We start from the raw sequence: 20469 nt of genomic DNA on the forward strand, positions 1-20469 counted from the left end.
ATCGAGTTTGTCTTGGTTCATTGCCAGTAATAGAGGTTACCGTACCACTACATTCCCAGTAGATATAAACCTGGGGCGTGGGTGTGTAAGGCGTGTCAGTGTGTGTGCATGGACACACGTGTTTGTGCTGTTGCACTAGGATGCTTGTGTGGAATGAAGATCAGAGCTTGTTGGGTTTTTTTGCTTTTTTTGGAGAGGGGGCATACGTCTTGAAATAAACTGAATCTCTTACGATAACACAAACCCGTGGATCCTTTTGGTGGCCATTTGAAGCTACATAACAGAAGTCCGTGTATTTTCTTGCCTCACAAGGGCCAGTTGGCCTCTTGAAACTTGTCTATTTTATTCCAAATAGGAATAGGGGAACCCCAGCAATACATCACAGATCAGTGTCTTTCTCAGTCATGGGAGGATACGGCATAATGAAATATCAGAAACAGTCGGCATCTTTCTGCTGTTTAATCTATTATAAGTTTTATTTTGTGACTGCAGAGAACTGTATGTGCTTCTCATAGTTAACACTGGCAACGATCTTATGAAGTCGACCAGACTTATCACTTTGGTTTGCAGAAGGTTGTGTGAAGCCAGAGAGAATCATGTCGTGGGTTCAGGGGCAAAGCACCAATCATAGCAACACCAGAATCTGAGTCCCCAGACCCAGCAGCTCCCTGAGCACCCATCTGTGGAGCCACCAGGCTGTTTCTGTCCAGAACCTTCCTTGCAACACAATTGCAGAGGCATTTAGGTCCAAAAGCCTCAGTCTTGAGGTGGACACGAACACTTCCAATACATAGACCCAGCTCTTTAAAAACATGTTCACAGAAATTCAAGATCAAGATGCCCATGATTGACAGTTCAATTCTTCCTAAGGAGCATGGCCAGGAATGCAGTTTTAGATGTAGCCATCCCGAGACCACAGAAGGCATTAGAAGAGCCTAGAATCAGAGTTAAAGGGTCCATTTAACAGGCGGGCGTATGTGTCTTTACCTCAGCTGGCGGAGTAGATTTAAACTTGCATTTAATGTCTTTTTGATTTGTTTAACAGCTGCGAACATATCAGAGCTAATCTTAGCTATTTCCATTACTGATGAGCATCATCTCGATGTCATAGTCTCTTTAATGGTGGCTACATTTTCTCAGATAAATGGAAAAGTAACCGTGTAAAGCAGAGAGTAACACTTCCATCGGGTGGGGCGGCACGTAAGGCGAGACTGGGTTGGATTTGAGCAGATCATTCATCTATAATCGAAGGTGGATGAGTACACGTTTATCAGCTTCTCCCCTCCTTCTTGCTGCTTTTCACCAACATTAACCAAGAATAGAAAACACTGGGCTGTTTGTCTATTAGCTGTTGTTTCCAACTGTCTGTCAGGAGCCGAGTTATTTGTGGGTTTGGGGAACCAAGCCTTGAAGGAACGCTTGGGGCATCCTGAGGTTGCTGGTTGAAGTGCTTGTCGCTGAGAATATGCTGAGTTTTCCAAATCACTCTGAGCTGACTTCTGTCTGTGAAACCAGATACACAGAGGAAGCTGCAGAGGCAGAACCAGTGTTGACAATAGACAGAAACGAGGAGCGGGTGACTGAAGACCCAAGGACACTTCTGCCATGGGCCATCCATTTTCCGAATCGGCCACAGCAGGCTCCTCACAGAACGCTCCTTAGGAAGAGCTCTCCAAATGCACCTTTGGGGACAGACTCCTAGCAGATCCCTGCCACAAAGCTGAGCTCCTTCTCCAGCTCGTTGCGAAAGCTGATCTTTCTGGACAGCCCCAGCTTGCTGTTTCCAGTTACCTCTTGGCCACCTGCATACTGCAGACTCCGCAGGTCCAGAGCCAAGTTCATCCTGTTCCCACCACCCCGCTCCCCTCCCCAGACCTTCTCTGGTCCCCTCAAATCTCTGATGTTATTATCCATTCAGTTCTCTAGGCGTTCCATCTTGAAGTCTTTCCTCTTCCTCAGATTCTAATGTGCGTTAATTCTCTGCTGCTAATTCTGAAATCTCTCTCCGCCTTGCCCTCTCCTCTTTATTCCTTGAACTGAGGCTGTCATCTTCTGTCACTTGAGCTATTGCAACCGCTTCCCAGGGTGGCTCTCACCTTAGCACTTGCCACGGAGGATCCTGGCTCCTCCCCCACCATCCCGAGTCCCCAGGCTTCAGCTAGTGGAGCAACACAAGAACAAAACACCAATAGTTGGTTTTCTGGTTTCCTCCGAGAGAGGAGGCAGATTCTCCCACATTGGTAAATTCTGCACTTTTACCTTGATTTTCGACCTGGAAGAATTCCCAGTTTATAGCTCAGTGCCTTTCTGGGGATGCCCACAGGCTATTTTCTCCAAAGGAGTGGAGTGATAAATTGTCTTCATAAAGATCCAGACCTTGGAATATGCTGGGGTCCGTCAAAGAGCTCCTGTCCACCTGGGCGCTCTCCCTGTGCGCGCTCGCTGACCTTTCTAAAGAGGAGCAGCCCCAGCCCGGCCGTCATGACACACGCGTCCCCTGAAGCAGCCTGACTCAGCCCCTCACGGCTTTCACCTTCCGCTTAAACATCTATGTAACACGTGTGTGGTTAGCCTTCGTGGAAAAGGAGAAGAAAACCATGTGATAAAAGAGGACCGTGGAAAAGATCAACCACCTTAAGCCAGGTTCTAGGAATTCCCGAGTAGAGATATGAATCCTGTATCACTGAGGAACTAAGTTAGGCTGCCATCCCAGCTTGGTTTGTAATTCAACATTTATATATTCTTTTGCAGTAGTGCATATTCAAAACATCTGTGAGAGTGGGGGCAGAATTATCAGCTCCATTCAACCAATTAGGTAAAATAAGACCCCAGTATATTAAATAATGTGAATTCGAACTCAGAGAATTCTGCTTCATCCTCTAAGCCAGAGTAATTCTTCTGTAAGGATTTAGGATGGAGGACTAAGAACCTGCCTTCATTGACCTATTATTTAGCCTAAAAGGGACCTGCTCCCTCCAACTGCTCATGGGTCAGCTCACCAGCAGTAATTACAGTGGCTTTGGGGTCTTTATAATTACCTAAAAAGGAAAAAGGTCTGAGAGAAGGGAACTATCCATTATTAAGGATAATTGTTAATGTTCACAACAACCCTTGAAGCAGTATTATTATTCCTAATTAAAGATAAGGAGATGGGGGCCCAAGACGGTCAGGGAAATGGTCCCCCCAGCATGGCTGGAAAGTTCTTGCATCTGTTCAGTCAGATCTGACTCCAGTCCTTGAGCCCTGCCCCCTACCCCACACTGCCTCCCTCCCCCAAGTGAAAAGTGACACCATGGTTGCTTATCAGAGCCTGCCTTTGCACCCGGTGTAGGTAGGGCCAGAGCCACCCCAGTCAAAGTCGATGAGTCTGCTCACCTTGGGTTCCATGCTTGGCCACGTCTGCAGAACTGGTATCCATCTGCAAAGATGGTGTTAGCGCAGGTGCACCCAGCACTGGGTGAGAGGGGCCTGATGGTCCCGTTCTAGCACTCATGAACTCAAGGCGCCCCCTGCAGGGACAACGCCAAGTCACAAAGCTTGGTGACCTTTGGGAAACTCCACATTGGGCTAAGAAGGGGCATGTATCCATTTTCCCCAACTTCCAAGGTCCTATCAGCCCACCAGCTGTCATTTCTTTGCCATTTCAGTCCAAACCCAACATTGTGCCCTTGCACCACTCCCTTACCCTGGACCTCCCCTCCTCTTGCCGTTTGTCTCATACACACACGCACACGCACATGCACGTGGGGTTGGCTCAGTTGAGTCACACAGTTCTTGTATTTCTACCCCTGGGTTGCTAAGTGTGGTCAGTAGGAAAAAAAAAAAATCACACAACTGCAGGTTGGCATGTGATCGATTGTGACCAATTTCACAGAGATCATCAATGTTTCAATATTTCGAGCCAGTTCTGTCGAGTGTGCCTGCTCAGGGTCCTCTTCATTGCCCACAGTGGCTTCCCCTCTTGCCGCAGACTCCAGACCAGAAGCTCACCCCTTTGCTCTGAGGAGATGACATTGCTTGTGATTTTGCAGAGAAAACGGAAGCTAACATGGGTGAGCTCCATCAGCTTCCTACTCCCTTACCCACAAACTTAGTTGTATCTGCCCCATCTTTGTGGCGTCCTCACCCACTCACCACATATTCACACGTACACACCCAGGAAGAGGAAGAGGGACCCCTATCCCATCATCCAGAGCTAGGGGGGGCCATGTGTACTCCACTTCCAGCCCTTTCCCCACCACAGAGAGTTCACTGCCTTGAGTCGCCCCTCTCTTTTTCTCTATCTTCGGCTGCTGCTTCTCCATGGATCCCTCCCCTCCATGACCACACCTCTCCCACCACAACAAAAGAAAATCCCTTCCCTTGACTTGCATCCTCCTCTGCTACTACCCTTTGCTGCCTGTTCTGTTCACAGCAAAGGTTCGGAAGGATGGGTCTACACTTACTGTCCCCCTTCCCACATCCCCTTGATTCCTCAGGTTGTGGCAGTCCAGCTTGTGGTCCCATCACCCCATGGTCACTGGGGGTCTCTAGGCCTGAAATTCCATAGCTGCTTTTCTACCCTCCTCTGCCTGAATCAAATGATGTTGTCATCTCTCTGCCCTGAAACTTACTTATGGCTCTTTGTGTGATACCTCTTTATCTCTGTGATTGGCACCACCCCCCATCCAGCCCCCCAAGCCAGAAACTTGGGAGTCAACCTTGACTTCACCTGCTCTTTCCCACCTGCTCCCTTCTCTTCCCTCAGTCATTAATTCTTCTTATTTCTGCATCTTAAATAGCTCTTTATATCCATCCCTTACTTGAAGAGTATGAAGAGTAAGGGATGGATGCACATCCCCTTGGCTGTGTTTAGTAAATCTGTACTCGTCTGGAATTCCTCTTGTTCGTCTCTGCTTCTGCTTCTGGCTCCTTCCAGTCTCTCCTGTATGTTGCCACGGAGCATCTTTCTAGAATTCTTCTCTGATCCCCTACTCATAATTTTCTCCGCTTTTCATTATCATGCTAAGGATTTCCTTGGTATGTCCTGTATGATTTGCCTTCTGCATGCCTGTCCACCCTTATCCTTCCCCACTCCCCTACCCCTCACACATATGCTTTACACGCAGCCCCGTGATCAGTGTATGACCAAGATCACGTTCAACTACAAGATCTTTGTTTAGTGCTATGGGAACGCTCCTCAAGTTTGAGAACAGCGACCCTCTGATAGGATTCACCAGGCACGCTTAAGAAATAGGTCAAGAAAAAATAGAAGGAAAATAGGTCTAAAATATGTCTACACACCTAAGGAAGTCTCTAGGTCTTTTTACTGCATAGACACAAGTTTGTGCTCAGAATGATTCCTCCATGTCTTGGCTGTTCCTCTAATTGTGTGTTCTCCAGCCAAGTGAGCTTGTAGCTCTGGTCACCTACACTGTTTGTAGGAAAATAAACAGAGATTAGATTTGTCTTCTCAGACTTAGAGGTTCATAAACAATAAACTGAAGTGAGCAAGCGAAAAAGGAAAGAGAGGAGTTGCCAGGGAGCTTTGATCTGGAGAGCGCATTTTACAGCTGAGTTCATGACCTGCCTGTCGGTGTCTTTCCTGGCTGGTTGTGACAGCCATTGCTCTTTCCTGTCACTCACAGTCACAGTGATGGCACAGACCTCAAGTGAGATGCCTGCTAACCGGAACTTGCTAAATCTCAACTGGGTGTCCGGGATAAGATTTTAGCGCTGTTGGAATTTTCAGTGCTGGAGATATTTGGCCGCGGAAACTCACAGCAGGATCAATGATCCTTCTCATGGTGATCACTCATTTTGCTATCAAAATGGGACATTTGTGTTCATTACAAAATGAAACCACTGGTCCATTTAATTAACACTTGCTGTAAATACTTGGTGATTCCCAAGTGCCAAGAGGAGGATGTGAGAGGGAAGAGGAGGAGGCCGGAAGAGGAGCCGTGGCTGACATCACCTGGCTGGGCCGTGTTCAGTCTCCTGCAGTCTGAGACTTCCACAGTTAAAGGGGACGAGCCTCCCCAGGGCCTCAGAGCCTCCTGAGTATTTGATAGTCTCACACACATCATAGCATAGCATGTATTATTCCTCCTTCAGACTGTCTGATAAAATATTCTCAGGTTGGCACCATCTGGCCAGGTTGGGTATGATTCTCGTGCAGCTCAAGGAACACTCAGAGCTGGGTTTGCCCTTGGCCTAGAGCACCATTCCTTTCAACTCAAGAAGAAGCCCTAAGCGTCAGTCCTGCTAGATGTGCAGGTTTTATTATCCTTCAGGGATGGTGAGACCAACAGATCAGGAGATGATTGCCATTGAAAAGACAGTTTGTTACTCATGGTTCCCAAGAGGAGAGGGCATGCTGTGCCGGGCAGGGCCGCACGGGGATGCACCAGGCAGGTCAGGAGGCAGAGGGAGGGGGCTCTGTGGACAAGGGCCTATATGGTGCTTTCTGCAGGAAGGAATGGGTGAGACAAGGTCAGCAGGCTTGGGACGGCTGGTTTGAGTCATTTCAGCGGGCTTTGGGGCATAGGGTCTGTCTCAGGTTGTCCAGTTCCTGGCCCTGGCATGATCAGGGCAGGTGGATAGTGGCCCCAGAGTCTAAGAGCCCCATAGAGGAGGCGAGGAAGGGTATGTGGGCTCTGGATTGGTTGCCTGCCTATGAAACGTGTGCTCACCGGTGAGTCCTTTACTCTCTCTAGGAATTGGCTCACCTTGGGAGGAGCCGTCCCTCCAAGGTCAGCAGGGCGCCAGATGTCAAAGAGTCAGAAACCCATGGTTAATCCAGAACCAGACTTAGAATTGTCCATGCAGACTCTCTGAATCTCAGAGAAATCATTCGTTTCCTTGGGTTTACATGGAGATCCGGAATGTTCTTTGTGAACCAGGTCTTCGAGGAAGCGCCCGCGCTGGTAGTTAAGGAAATGCAACATTGCCACCTACTGCCGAAACGGAGGACCTTTAATAAGGTTCCCATGAAAATCAGAAACTGGTAAAAAAAAAAAAAAAAAAAATGAAAGAAAAGAAAGAAAGAAAATCTCGACTTTGAACCCAAACCATCAGTGTCTCCCACCTCTCCAGAAGTTTCTTCTCCCTGGTGCTCCTGCCCTGTGCACTGGGTCTCGGTGTGTGAATGGAGATGACTGAGGTCTCTTTTTCTCTAGGCATTTTGTCTCACCGGGTCCACTAGCACAGATGGAAAGTTCAAGATAAGTTAAATATCTAAGGTTACAGAACAATAATATGACCAGCCTGGAGCTCACATGGTTTCCAGGCTGTTTCTTGGTGATAAAGGTTAACAGGAAACTGCTTTCCAGTTTTTGTCGAGAGGAGGTGATTTTTTTCTTCATCTCAGAATATGCTTGTTATTTCCTCCTACCTTCCTGCCTCTTGTATATCCAGACAACATGGAGCTCAGTGGAAATGAAAGCTGTTGCAGAAGATGCAGAATTTGCTGTCTCATTTCAGTTTTCCGTTATTAGAGAGTTGAAGAGGGAAGTGTTATGTTTGCTTAAGATACAGTCGAGGAGAAAATTGGGGTTGGAGAGGACAGAACGTGACCACTCCTTAATTTGCAAGAATTAAATGTGGTACAGACATAAGGCATTGCCTTGAAAATTAGGTTATTTCAGACCTAACAGCTTTAGACTCAAAATTATTGTTGCATAACTGTGGACAATCACTGTCCACCTCAAGAAGCCTCCGCTATTACTCTGGCCTTAGGCACCAAGGTCACTAACAGCTTTGTGTGAACAACTTTTCATGTTAACAGTGATGGAAGGGGTCAGATGTGGAATATAAGACCCCCAGCCTGGAATTTCATGACCGCTGGGAAACCATTTATTATTTCTGTTCCCTCCTGCATTGCATTCACTGCCCATTTCATTGTCCAGCAAGAACTCAACCAACCGTGAGTGGGGAGAAGAGTGAAAAAAAATCAGTCTTTCATTCTCAGATGCTTACTAAGCTCATGTTTGTGCCAGGCACTGAATTAGTGCTGGGATACAAAAATGAGTAAGATTGGGCCAGCCCTCAAGGAGTTTGCAGCTTAGTAAGAAATCCCAGGGAGCAGAAACTTACAGGAGCTTGGGCAGCTCAGTAAGCAGAAGGTGGAAGGGAGTCCGGGAGAGGAGCACTTCTGTAGGATGGTGAGCGGAGTCGGCGAAAATGTGGGGATCCTGAACGAGGGCTCAAGGGAGCAGGGGTGAGGTAGGACGTGGCAGAGAGTTGTTTGGGGGGTTGAGAGGAATAGCTTGAACAAAGGCACAGAAGCAAGATTCGTCCATAATAGGCCACGCCTGCAAGTCACCCAGCTGAGCTGGCATTTTCCTGAACCACCCGGATCTGAGCCTTTGTCATCTTCTTCCCCTCCCCCCCCTCCTCTCCTTCCCTTTCCCCTCTCTTCCTTCAGTTTCCTTCCTTCCTTCCCCCCCTCCTTCCTTCCTTCTGACTTTGCTATTCTGACTACCCCTCCCCAAAAGCCCTTTACAACAGATGTAGATTTTTAAATTAAATCAAATTTAACTTCTTTTGCTTTGAGATGCAGAATTTGCTACTGCATTTCCAGTCTATTTTTAGAGGACTGAAAATTGTACAACTTTACAGCCCCTCTGAGACCACTGCAGGCCCTTTATGGAGGCCTCCATGACCTAAAGTACTTGCTCCAAAAGCAGGAGGCAGGTGCCTCCTTTTTTTTTTTTTTTTTCAGGGAAATGAGGTGATGGAGCTCAGCCAGCCTGCTCATTCACAGGCTTTGCAGGAATGAGGGCTTTATTGTAATTTTGTAGACTCTTGCGTAATGGTAATTGTACTAACGTCCATTGTCTGAAAATATCTGCTATTATCTGAAGTTACTCTGGATTCCCTCACAAATTTAAATAAGTCTGTATTGTATTTATCTCAGCAGCCTCTGCACACATTTGAAAAATGATAGAAGATATTATTTACTTAGTCCACAGACAAGAGGTTGCAAACTGGTGGGCCGCGGGCTTGTCGTAGCCTACAGACGTGTTTTGTTTGCCTTGTGCAATGTTGGTTGGTTGTTTTTGCTGTTTTTATTGTTGTTTTAATCTGACTTCCTTTCCAATATTTGAAAGCCACTACACTTCCTAGATGGAGAACCCCTGACCGCGTCCCGCTGTCTTCTTTTACAGTCTAGAAAACAGAAGGCCAGCAGGAGTATATGACTTGCCCTAAATCACATGAACTGGCACCAGATCGCTGGTCTCTTGCCTTCCTCCTCAGGATTCTTTCCATCACCTTGTAACACAGTTTCAGAAGACCGTAACGCTTCTTCCTTCTCGTTTCACCTTCTGCCCCCTCCTGGTACCCCCAGTGTCCACGAGGCAGGTGTCCAGTGCTCTCCACACCCATACAGAACCTTCTCCTCCGAGACTCTGCGTGTCAGCCGTCTCCTCTCCTCTCTCTTCCCAACTCCTAGTCTTGGTGCAGCTGCTCCTTGCACACGTACAAGTACCTTATCTAAGGAATTCAGCAAACTCTAAAGTTAATGTATAAAAGCACATTTAATGTAAATTTAACTCAGCATGTTTCATCTCAAAAAAAAATCTGTAACCTCCATCTGGATAAAAATCATTTCGCTTAATATGCATTAATATCATTAATATCGCAGTGTTACTAACACTTGCCACAGCTCTCTGGAGGTGCAGAAATCCAACCACACCTTGCCACCTCTGGGAAGACAGGTTGTAACCATTTCAAAAAGAAATGGGGCCCCTTATTCGATTAAGCAAAAGAAATTGTCTTTTAAAAAATCCAGCTCAACAACGTTTAGGACAAAAAAGTAACATATTGAAAGCAAATAATATTATAAGAAACTGGAAAGCAGGAAAGAAAAAAGAAAAGAAATGGTCAAGTTGAAGTCCACCTTTAGGAGTTGATGGCAGCCCAGCTCTTTGGCTATGTAAGGGCTGTCGGGCATGACAGTAGGTGTGACAATTGACTTGAAAAACACTGTTTTCTCTCAAAAAGGAATCACATGAAAGCAATTGATGATGCCTTTTTCTTTGGCTCATTTTAGATTGGGAGTTCTGGTCCTCACGTCAAATTGTGTAGCTCAGAGAACAGTTGGTTTTCTGCCTGCTCTGTTGATGCTTCTGTGGTTATTTGCGGTTTTTCTCTTTCAGGTTCTATATAGAAAGCATTTCATACCTGAAGGATAATGCCACCATCGAGCTCTTCTTTCTGAATGCCAAGTCCTGTATCTACAAGGTAGGAACTGTTTCTTCTTGTTCAGAGTTTCCCACTGAAATCCGAAAGTATCATTTGAAGCTGGAAATCCCAAGTTGTTGCCACTATGGTGATTTTATTGATTAGTGTAAGTAATGTATAAATTAATTACGGTACATAAATGAGAGCTTCATGACGCTAGACATGTCAGTAATGTGACTCCTTCTGATCCCTTCACTGTGTTTTTGGCTCCTTGGACGTGTTCCTTCGCCTGGTTTTAGGGGTCTCCATAACCTGTCAGCTGAGACAAAGGAGAAACCTAGACAAATATGACAAATGCACCAGTTAACTTAGGTCTTGCAAGTATCAATGAATTTCTTATTACCAAATGCATCTGTAGTTGACCATTTTGAAATGTTCTAGTAGTATCTTTCAAACGGATGCTATTGGTACTTTAGGTGAGGCAAATTTTCTTTAATTGTGCTGAAATACACATAAAATTTACCATCGTAGCCATTGATCAGTGCAAGGCTCAGTGATAGTAAGCACATTCACGTTGTTGTGCAACCATCCCCAGCATCCATCTCCAGAACTCTTTCCATCTTGCACAACTGAAACTCTGTACCCACTAAACAATGACCCCCCCATTCCCCTCACCCCCCTAGTCCCTGGTAACTACCATTCTACTTTCTGTCTCTATGAATTTGACTACTCTCGGTACCTCATATAAGTGGAATCTTACAGTATTTGTCCTTTTCTGTCTGGCTGATTTCAGTTAGCAAAATGTCCTCAAGCTTCACCCATGTTGTAGCATGTGTCAGACTTTCCTTCCTTCTTAAGGCTGAATAACATTCCCTTGTGTGTATATAACACATTTTGTTTACTCCTTCATCCATCAATGGACTCTTGGGGTGCTTCCACTTTTTGGCTGTTGTGAATTTTACCGCTATGAACATGGGTTTATAAATATCTGTTCAAGTCCCTACTTTCAGTTGTTTTGGGTCTATACCCAGAATGGAATTGCCGGGTCATATGGGAATCCTGTTTTTCATTTTTGGGGGAACACTGCCATACTGTTGTCCAGAGCGACTGCACCATTTTAAATTCCTATCAACGGTGCATAAAGGTTCCAGTTTCTTCACCTCCTGGTTTTGTTATTTTCTGGGTTTTTTGATACTAGCTATCCTAGTGGGTGTGAGGTGGTATCTCGTTGTGGTTTTGATTTGCGTTTCCCTAATGACTAGTGATATTGGGCATCATTTCGTACACTCATTGGCCATTTATACATCTTCTTTAGAGAAATGTCTATTTAAGGGTCAGTTGTTAACTGAGTGGGACAGTCTCCTGCATTGCATCCAGTTCCCTCCTATACTTGTAGTATTTCCTTTCATTGGATAACTCAGAATGCCCACACGCGTTTCCAGCACACACCCCCTCCCTGGGGCGAGGGCTTGCAGGACACCACCCAGGTTGAGAACCACAACTAGGAGAATGCATTTAAAGTAAACACCCTCTCTGCTGCCCCCACCATGCACCCTTAGGTCCCATGAGTGCAGCTTAGGTCGGCTTATTAACAACCATGGAGAGGAGCTGGTCTTTACTCAGGTCACACTGTGGCCGGCTTGGTGCTGCGTGCTCTCTGTAAGTTGTGTGGCTGATTCTTCACAACAACTTTGAGGCAAATACTACTTTTTGTCCCTGTTATCCTTGTGAAGAAGATGAGGTGCAGGGATGTTATGAGATCTGCCCGAGGTCACATATCTACGGAATGGCGGGGTCAGTGGGAGGTGAAGCTGACAGCCTGACTCCAGGTGACAGAGCTCGGCCGCTGGGCCGCACTGCGCCCTGGAGGGCAGACTCTCCTTGGAGTGGAGGATGCCCCCGCAGCCCAGAGAATGTCAAGCCAAGTACCCCTGTTGTCAAGTGCTCAATGGCTGCATTTGAAGGCGTCCAAGGAGATCCCCTGCCTATATTTTCACATTTAACTACACCCAGTTTGGGGAGATTGCAACGACCCACTACACATCAAAACACACACACATTCGTTGAAATGGTATCTTCTTCAACACTTTTCCTTCTGGAAGCGCTGCAGCGCATTCATTGCACAGAATAGTTCCGCCCAATGCAAGTGTTCAAAGTAATGCAGAGCCTGGTTGTGATCAAATTCAGTTCTGTGAAGGATCTTGCTGGGTGACAGTTGCCGAGCCAGGACTTAAATTGGGCTCAAACCCAGAGCACTCAGACTACGGTATTTTGGGTTTTTGCTGAATGGAGGAAAAAGACCCTAAATGTAGTTCCAGGAAGTTGCAAATTCCTTCCTCTCTCTAAACGCTCGTTATCTCATCCTCAAGTGGAATTAGTTAGACCAACCTTACTTTCCTCACAGACTGCAGGAGCATCGGACGGTTTTTATTTAATGAATGGGAAAGCACTTTGGAAAGGTTCAGGAATAAAAAGGGAGCGCCATCCACCAGGTGGCAGACTTGGGCGGTAAACGTCCGCAAAGTCGCTGAACAGATGAAATCTGCCTCAACCTGGGCAAGTACAAAATTGCCCCAAATCTGCTTGTATAGGCATCTGGGTATAGGAGAGGAAAGTTTCTCTCTTGGAGTTGTTCAGTTCGGTCCAGTCGCAAATGCTGGAGGCTACAGCACTTCGGAACATCGGGCTCGTGGAGGATTCTGGGATTAATGGGAGATTAAAAAAAGAAGAAGAAATCCTCAGGACTAAATATCACAGATTCCCCAAGTGGAGGTGATGGTGCATTCGGAGGCAGCCAAATTTAGGGTCAAGCTGCCGACCTGGATGGTGTATGTCCTTCCAGAAGTCCAGCTATCTCCTCTCAGTGTCTGTGCTAGAGCTCAGTTGTGCAAAAGACCCACAGATGGCTTTTTTGAAGTTTATATAGAAGACCAAAAAGCATCACAAGACCGCCAGTCTCCCTCCCATCGTCAAAAATATTTTCATTTGCATAAATTGACATTTAGCATTTATTAAAACAATTCACATATATTATCTTATTGGAGCCTCATGAGAGAGTTATAAATGGAATCATTAGCTTTATAGAGGGAAGAAACTGATGTCAGAGAGGTTAGGCGCGTACTCAAAGACAAAAGACCGGACGTGGTTGAACAGGCCGTGTGACCTGTTCTACCCAGTTGTAAATATGTAAGATCGTGGGAGGCCCTGCGGCAGAATGATGGTGATGAGAGTTTAGATGGTGTCCCACAGACTCGGTTCCCTTCCCAGCCCTGCCTCTTTGTGAATGCGATAAGTGCGGGCTCCTTCTCAATGTCTCCAAGCTTAATTTTCCTCTTTGGTTGAGCCAGGATATTAAAAGACCCCACAACCTTCTTGGGAAGATTAAGGGAGATAAAGCATGAATACGGTTAGCTCTGCACCTGGCACATGATGAGCTCCTGTTGAGGTAGGCCTGCTCATTTGGATTCAGACCCCAGTTGTTCATCTTGGCTGCAGTTTTCCTTGTGCCACCCACGCTGCCCTCTGGCACATTGGAGGCCTTGAAGAGCCCAGGAGCCGTGCCAGCCACAGAACCTGTGGATAATGCTCATCCCCGAGGCTTGAGTTGACCCAGCTGAGCTTTAACACCAGCTCCCTCCCTGTTTCTTAGGGAACAATTCCTACCATGTAGTAGAATCTAAGTGTTCAGATAAAATAAGCTATTTATTCCTGCTTCCTCCGAGTCCTTATTGCATTCACTTTTAAAGTATTAATATTTATTTTTATCAAAGTAATACATGACATAGTTTAAAAGTCAAATGGTTCTATGGATGTTAGCTCAGGGCCAGTCTTCCTCAGCAAAAAGAGGAGGATTGGCAGTAGTTAGCTCAGGGCTAATCTTCCTCAAAAAAAAAAAGAAGTCCAATGGTTCTAAGTGGCTTATTATGAAAAAGAGCCCAACCTCCGAGTCCCACCACTTTTAACAATTTTAGCTGTTTCTTCTGATATTTGCGTATTTCAACAAAATTGGCACAGGAAGTTTTTCTTTGATTGATCCATTTTAGATTTATTGAGTTCTCATTAAGATAGGCAAGGAGTAAGGTCCCCTGTACACCCGCCCCCACTTTCCTTTTCCCATCTTCCCAATATGGCGTTAGTGCAATTCTGGACAGAAGGCACAGCCGCCAGCGTTACATTGTTATGACTAATCCCAGTAGCTTCCTATGGTTGTGATTCCTTTTTTAGACCACCAGTTGTTTGACCTAAAGGTAATAATTGCCTTGCTGTTACTTGTTTAGTTTCTACGGACCCCTCAGTGTTTTCCAAAAGCTCCTACAGATTCCCAAATGCCTACTGACATTAATTTCCACATGCATCAGGTAATGCATCGGTTTCCCTCTTTGGTTTGGTTTTGTTGTTGCTGCCTTTGCCTCCATCCTCTTGCTTCAGTCTGTACTGGCCCTTATTTGCAGCCCCCCACCCCAGGACTCCCCTTCTGCATCCTTTCTTTTCTTCACCCAGCTCTGGAATGGGTCCTCTGTTTCCTGGATCCCAGGTCTTCCTGGGTTTTGTTTTATACCATTGTTTCACTGGAGAACATCCTCCAGGAATCCAGAGAAAGGGTATATGAGAAGTGCAATGTTTGGATCCTTGCCTGTCTGAAAAAGTCTTTATTCTATCTTCGTATCTGATCAATAGTTTGACTGGATAGAGAAATATAGAATGAAGATTTCTCTCAGAATATCAAAGGTGTTGCTTCAGAGTCTTCCAGAGTTGGTCTGGAGAAGTCTCCTGTGCTATACGTTGTATGTGGACGCCACCCGCCTCCACTGCCAGGTGGGCCTTCTAGGATCTCCTCTTATTCCTCTTCATCTGAGGTTTCAGGATGCTGTGCCCCGATGTGAGTCTTTGCAAATCCATTGTATTGTTGCATCGATGAGCTTTTAGTCTGGAGATCAGATTCTTCAGCTCTGGGAGGGTTTCTTGGTACTATCTCTTTTATGATGCCTTCTCCTCTCTTTTCTCCATCTTCTCCTTCCGGGAGTCCTGTTAATCATGCTGAGCGTGGCCTCCTGCTTTGATATCTCATCTCTCCTAGTGTCCATCTCTTTATATTCTCCTTCCCGGGAGATTTCATCAATATTGTCTTTAATCTTTTCTATTGACTTTTTAACCTTTGCTGTCATGTTTTTAATTTCCAAGAGTTCCTTCACGTTATCTGATTTTTCTTTATATGTATATTATCCTATTATTGTCTTACAAACCTAATATCCTCTTATCACTCCAAGAAAATTATTGTGCATATCTATTTCCTTCCATTTCTTCTTCTTCTTTTTTTTTTGCTGTTTATTTATTTTGGTTTCTGTCTGTCGTGTAGAGCTTTCAATTGTCTGTTGATTCTGGTCCATCCCTCCATATTTAAGAGTAAGGCACTTAAAAGCTAATTGATGCTCCAAAAGCGCAGGTGGGGATGGTCCCCTGGTGAATTTCCCTATGGAATGATCCAGTGGCAAACTAATTCTTTCAGTGGGAGCCCCAAATATCAGTGTTTGGGAGTCTTTACTCTGTGGCTCTTCCTTCTCTCCAGAGGAGAGTCTTCCTACTTCCTGCCTGGGGTGTATCCTTCCACTGTCTCCAGTCTGGGGAGGGAATGGCCTGTATCTAGGTATAGACGTCTTTTTAATCCCTGCGCTTTCACTCCATCTCACCCCAGCTTCCTGTTCATCTTCTCCAGAGAACACACCTATCATCTCTTCAACAGTAGGAAAATGAGGAGAGGGTTTTTGTTCTGTTATTTTTCTGAAACTAAGAATACCACCTTCCTCATTTCCGCTCTTCCCCAGGAGACAGAAAGAACAACCATAGTGGATTTCTCTCTCATGTCCTCCTAGTATTTACAAAAAGAGCAGAAAAACATTGTCATAATGTATCAAGTTGCAGAAAGTTAGACTGAGATCATGAGAGAGCAGGGCTGTAACTGTCTACTTTAAGCAAAGCAGGAGGAAGTGTAGAATGGGGGGTCACTGATACCCCAGATGGCCACATGCTCTAACAGCATTTCTGATGTGTTTTAACTCACTAAGGTGACAGGTGGGTGATGGCAAGGAAATTTATGACCAGGGAATGCATAAAACTCATGTCAAAAATGTGTGTCTAGTCCCATGGAAAACTCCCATGGGAAGTCTGCCTGGGGTGTTGTGTGTTCCCTGGGAAGCAACGCGAGAAAGAAAGAACTCTCCTGCCAAGCGTTTCCATCAGTCTTCTGCCTCTCTGGATGTGGCTCCCTACACCCACTGAGGAGGCCCATCCGTCAGCCCCCTAGGAGCAGTGGACTTGTCACACTGGATGGACCGGTGCACATGGGTCTAATCTCAGCTCTGTCCCCACTTTGAGGCGCAGGATTGAATTCTTCCTGGTCAAAGCTCTCCGCTGACAAAGTGAAATTTCTGTCAAAAATTAGTCACCACAGTAATTCTTGAAAGCTTTGCAAACAAGGGCTAGGTCATAAAATGTCAGTGTCTGTTTAGTTTTTTAAAAGAAGGATTCCTCTAGGTTATCGATCTTAAAGTTATAAGGGAAATAAAGAAACCTAAGATCTGGCTCCCAATATTCTTCACATGCATGTAAAATTGGCTCCCACACTGAAAGACCTTCTGTTTCTATTCAGTTCCTTGCAGTTGAGTAATTAGAGACTTATGTAATTTAAATTGAGTGAAGTAAGAGACTGGTCCAAAGCACTAGCTGCGCTGTTATGGATCTCCTGTGTGGACTGTGTAACCTTGCCCACACCGGAAGGGATTGACCATCTACTCTTTAAGTATATTCATCACATTTAAATTATGCTTGATCTTTACACTTAATCTCGTCCAGCTATGATAACCAAAGAAACAGGACTCATGGTCGCCCTATGAAGATGGACTGAAATGTGCCTCTCTGGGTTGGAGGAAAAGTTGGCACAAATGTTTTTCTGAGAGAATTTTTCTGATCACCTTCCACGACCTCTTACTCTACTTGGCACACGGCCAGAGCTCAGTAAATTGTGTTTAATTGATTGCTTTCCAAGGGAGCAAGGACTCACGTATTTCCTGGAAAATTACCAAGTTTGGTGCCTCCACGTACCCACTGAGAGCAGATGATGCCAGAAAAGAAAAAGCTGAAAATTCCTGTTTTATGTGTGCTGGGGGCTCTTGCTCAGACTTCTCTGCTGAGATGTCCACGTTGATCTGGGAGCTTCACATATTATTGGAGTTTAAATAATCCTCCTTGGGCCACATTTGCCACTTAGGTCTAAATACTGTCACTCTTGTTGAAATTGAAATAAGCAGTCTTTATCCAAGATCTTCAGAGAGCTTTGCTAATGAGCAGATGATATCATCTTATCTGAAGATGAGAGAAACAAGGCCCAGAAGCAAGCCCCCCAGGACAATGAAACCAACATAAATATTAGTCTCAGACTTGCAGAATCCTAGTCTTTATCTCTTAGTTTGATTATTGCAGGTATAATGTGTGTGGTCATATGACAAAGAGTGGAAGGCAAGAAGGACAGAGAGGAACTTTCATTTTCTACCCTCTAGAAACAAAATTGCATCGTCTTAGCATCTTGGCTCTGCCCATGACCTCTCAAAGAGATTCCTTGGGATCACGTATGCAGTAGACAGCAGGAGAAATCCCTATGCCAAAAATGAGAGTGGTGGCCCAGCATGCATGGGGTGTACCCCAGTGGATCGCTAGACAACATGAAGTGACTTGACGGATGAAAACCTGGCAAAGGGCTAAGAAGGAGGAATTGGGCAAGATCACGTCAGTCTTATCCTGCACCACAGCCCATTTGCCTGGGGGCAGCTCTGTGTAGTCATTATGAGTTGTGCAACGAGGTGAGGCAGTTACACGGCCACGAGGAGGCTGAATGTGGCATCAGGACCCACTTGGGTGATATACACAGTGACTGACAGATACATGTGCACACGCACACACACACGCAATGCTGCCCACCTCTTTAAAAAATGTATCTTACTAAAGATTCTTAAAAATGCTAAAGATTACTGAAAAACAGAGGCAACACTGTGGAGTTAGATTATCCGTAAACCAATGTGTGAAAATAAATAACAGACATCGTATTTGTAGTGTGTCTTTGAGCTTCCAAATCACTTCCCCATTTTGTCACCAAACTGAGTAAAATAATTGGAAAAGAAATTGTTATCCCTGTTCTACTGCTGAGGACAGCGAAGCTCCAGGAAGTCTAGCGATTTATTCAGGGTCCCAGAGCTGTTGGGAGGTTGGAACTAGAACCTGGACCTTTTAGGTGGGAGTAGAAATGATCTCAAGGAGGATGGCAAGAAATTATAATCTTGAGATGTTTCGTGGGTGAGAAGAAAGATGGTAACGGTTGAGGAGGATTCATTAGGGAAACTCTTGGGCCAGCCCTGCAAGTCATTCTGAATGAGCTTTGCAAAGTTCGGCCTCACTGGGATCTTCTCAGCCTACCATGTGGTTGTTCATCCTATTTCCTGTTGTAATTAGCTCATTAATCTTATGTGAAAGTTGGAATTGCTGTCATTCCTGACCATGGAGGGATGCTTTTCGTTAAGATTCTTGGTTGAGCGGAAAGACCACAAGCAAGTCCCTCTGAGTGAGGGGCTCTTGAAGACACCCTCCAGCTCCCAGGACTCCTGGAGAACATCCATAACACCTGCCGCTTGGGGTTCTCTTGGGGCTATTTGTTTGGAAGACTTAGAGCCCCTCAGATGGGAATCTTTCTAAGAATATTGTTAGCCATTATGCTGCTGATAAATGACCTCAGGCCTCTTCCTGCAGCTACTTAATCACCTGGGATGAAACGATGCTGAGTGGGAGGAAGTGGGGCCATCCTCCCCAGCCCTGCTCTGAACACACATACACACTCTGTGGATAGTCACGTCTTGTCTTTCCATACCGTTTTTCAAAAGATCAAAGAAAGTGGCTCGTAATTATTCAGCAGTAAATGAAACAGATGCCCAAACTACACCCCAAATGACCACGACAACTATAAGACATCACATTCTCTTCTACCAGCATCCCCTCTTACCAGTGAATCTCCAGATAAAATTATTACATGTCCACCAGAGCACCCCGCATTCCCAGGCAAGATTCCAGCTCAGCAAACAGCACTGGGGACACACCTCCTCAAATGACTCCAAGAACGTTGGGGATACAGAAGAATGTCACACCACCAGCGTCTGGGTAGTGCCAGATGGGAAACCCCATAGATCCTCCCAACAGGGTCTTCTGTTCCCCCTCCTCCTTTCCCATTTCATCCTCGGTCATGGAAAACCAAGAGCCCCAGGAGAGTAGGGAATTTTTGCACACACTCTTCATGGTCTTGTCCAGTTAATTTCCTGTGCTTGAGCAGAGATACATGAAAGAAGCAAGCTCTGGGTTGCCAGAGAAGTCAGAGGAGAAGAAGGTAGAGTCATCTTTTTCATGTAACATGGCTGCATGTCTGAGAGGAGGACCCTGGAAACAGCTGTTCATGCCTCTGCATGGGGAACTCGGCTGTCAGGTGTTGAAGGACAATGGGAAATGTGTGGCATGGGCAGAAAGTCTAGCCGTCTGTTCCATGCTACTGGAATTTTCAAAATAAAGTCACCTGGACGGCCGGGTATACAAGGGAGAAAATATTATGAACAGGAGACCTCAGATGGGAATCAGGCCAAGGCTGCAAGGTAGGATAGGATTTTCTTCGCAATTAGGATCGCGTCTTCCCACTATTCCTAGAGTGGTTCTTACGTGCGCCGTTTAGATCTCTGTACTGACTTCCCCAAGGACGGACAACAAGATGAAGCTTGAACTCAATGAATACTAAATAGAAACGGTAAAAGGTAATAATGCAGCTTTCTTTTCCGTCAGATTTTGCAAGCGTGTCGGCTGTCTGGGCCACTTCGTTCTTTAGTCCTTGACCCTCTTACTGGCCACGTTTTGACTCGCAGTGTTTTTAATACCATCACTAGGAGATGGTCAGAGTCAGAGAAGGTGAAAGCTCACCCCAGTTGAAGGCGCTAGTTCCCACTTACCCTGAGGATGAGGACAAATATGGTGAGAGAGAACTTGGATAAATCAGGTTAGATGTTTAATTACTTGCTTTTGATAGCTTTACTCTGAAGAATAGTACCTGACAGTTAATATTTGCCGCCAGATTATCCAAAGGTCTCTCTTGGAACTGCATAATAGGCTGTGTGAAATAAAATATAAGACCCCCTCCACCTTCCCCACCCCTGCTCCCCACCACAGGTATAGACATTTTCATTTAGCAGATGAATCAAATAATAAACTAAAAGCTATGTTTGC

General features: G+C 45.5%; 1 protein-coding gene across 12 annotated transcripts in view; it reads left to right on the plus strand.

The window, feature by feature from the left end:
• Positions 1-20469, plus strand: part of FRMD4A (FERM domain containing 4A) — a 584597-nt gene that overhangs the window by 452193 nt on the left and 111935 nt on the right. For all 12 annotated transcript variants that reach the window (XM_070500878.1, XM_070500880.1, XM_070500879.1 and 9 more), the window contains one exon: positions 10143-10227. In XM_070500878.1, the coding sequence (XP_070356979.1) occupies positions 10143-10227 (85 nt within the window). The remainder of the gene's footprint in view (positions 1-10142; positions 10228-20469) is intronic.

This window comes from Equus asinus, chromosome 29 (assembly GCF_041296235.1).
Source record: "Equus asinus isolate D_3611 breed Donkey chromosome 29, EquAss-T2T_v2, whole genome shotgun sequence".
In the NCBI taxonomy this organism is placed as follows: domain Eukaryota; kingdom Metazoa; phylum Chordata; class Mammalia; order Perissodactyla; family Equidae; genus Equus; species Equus asinus.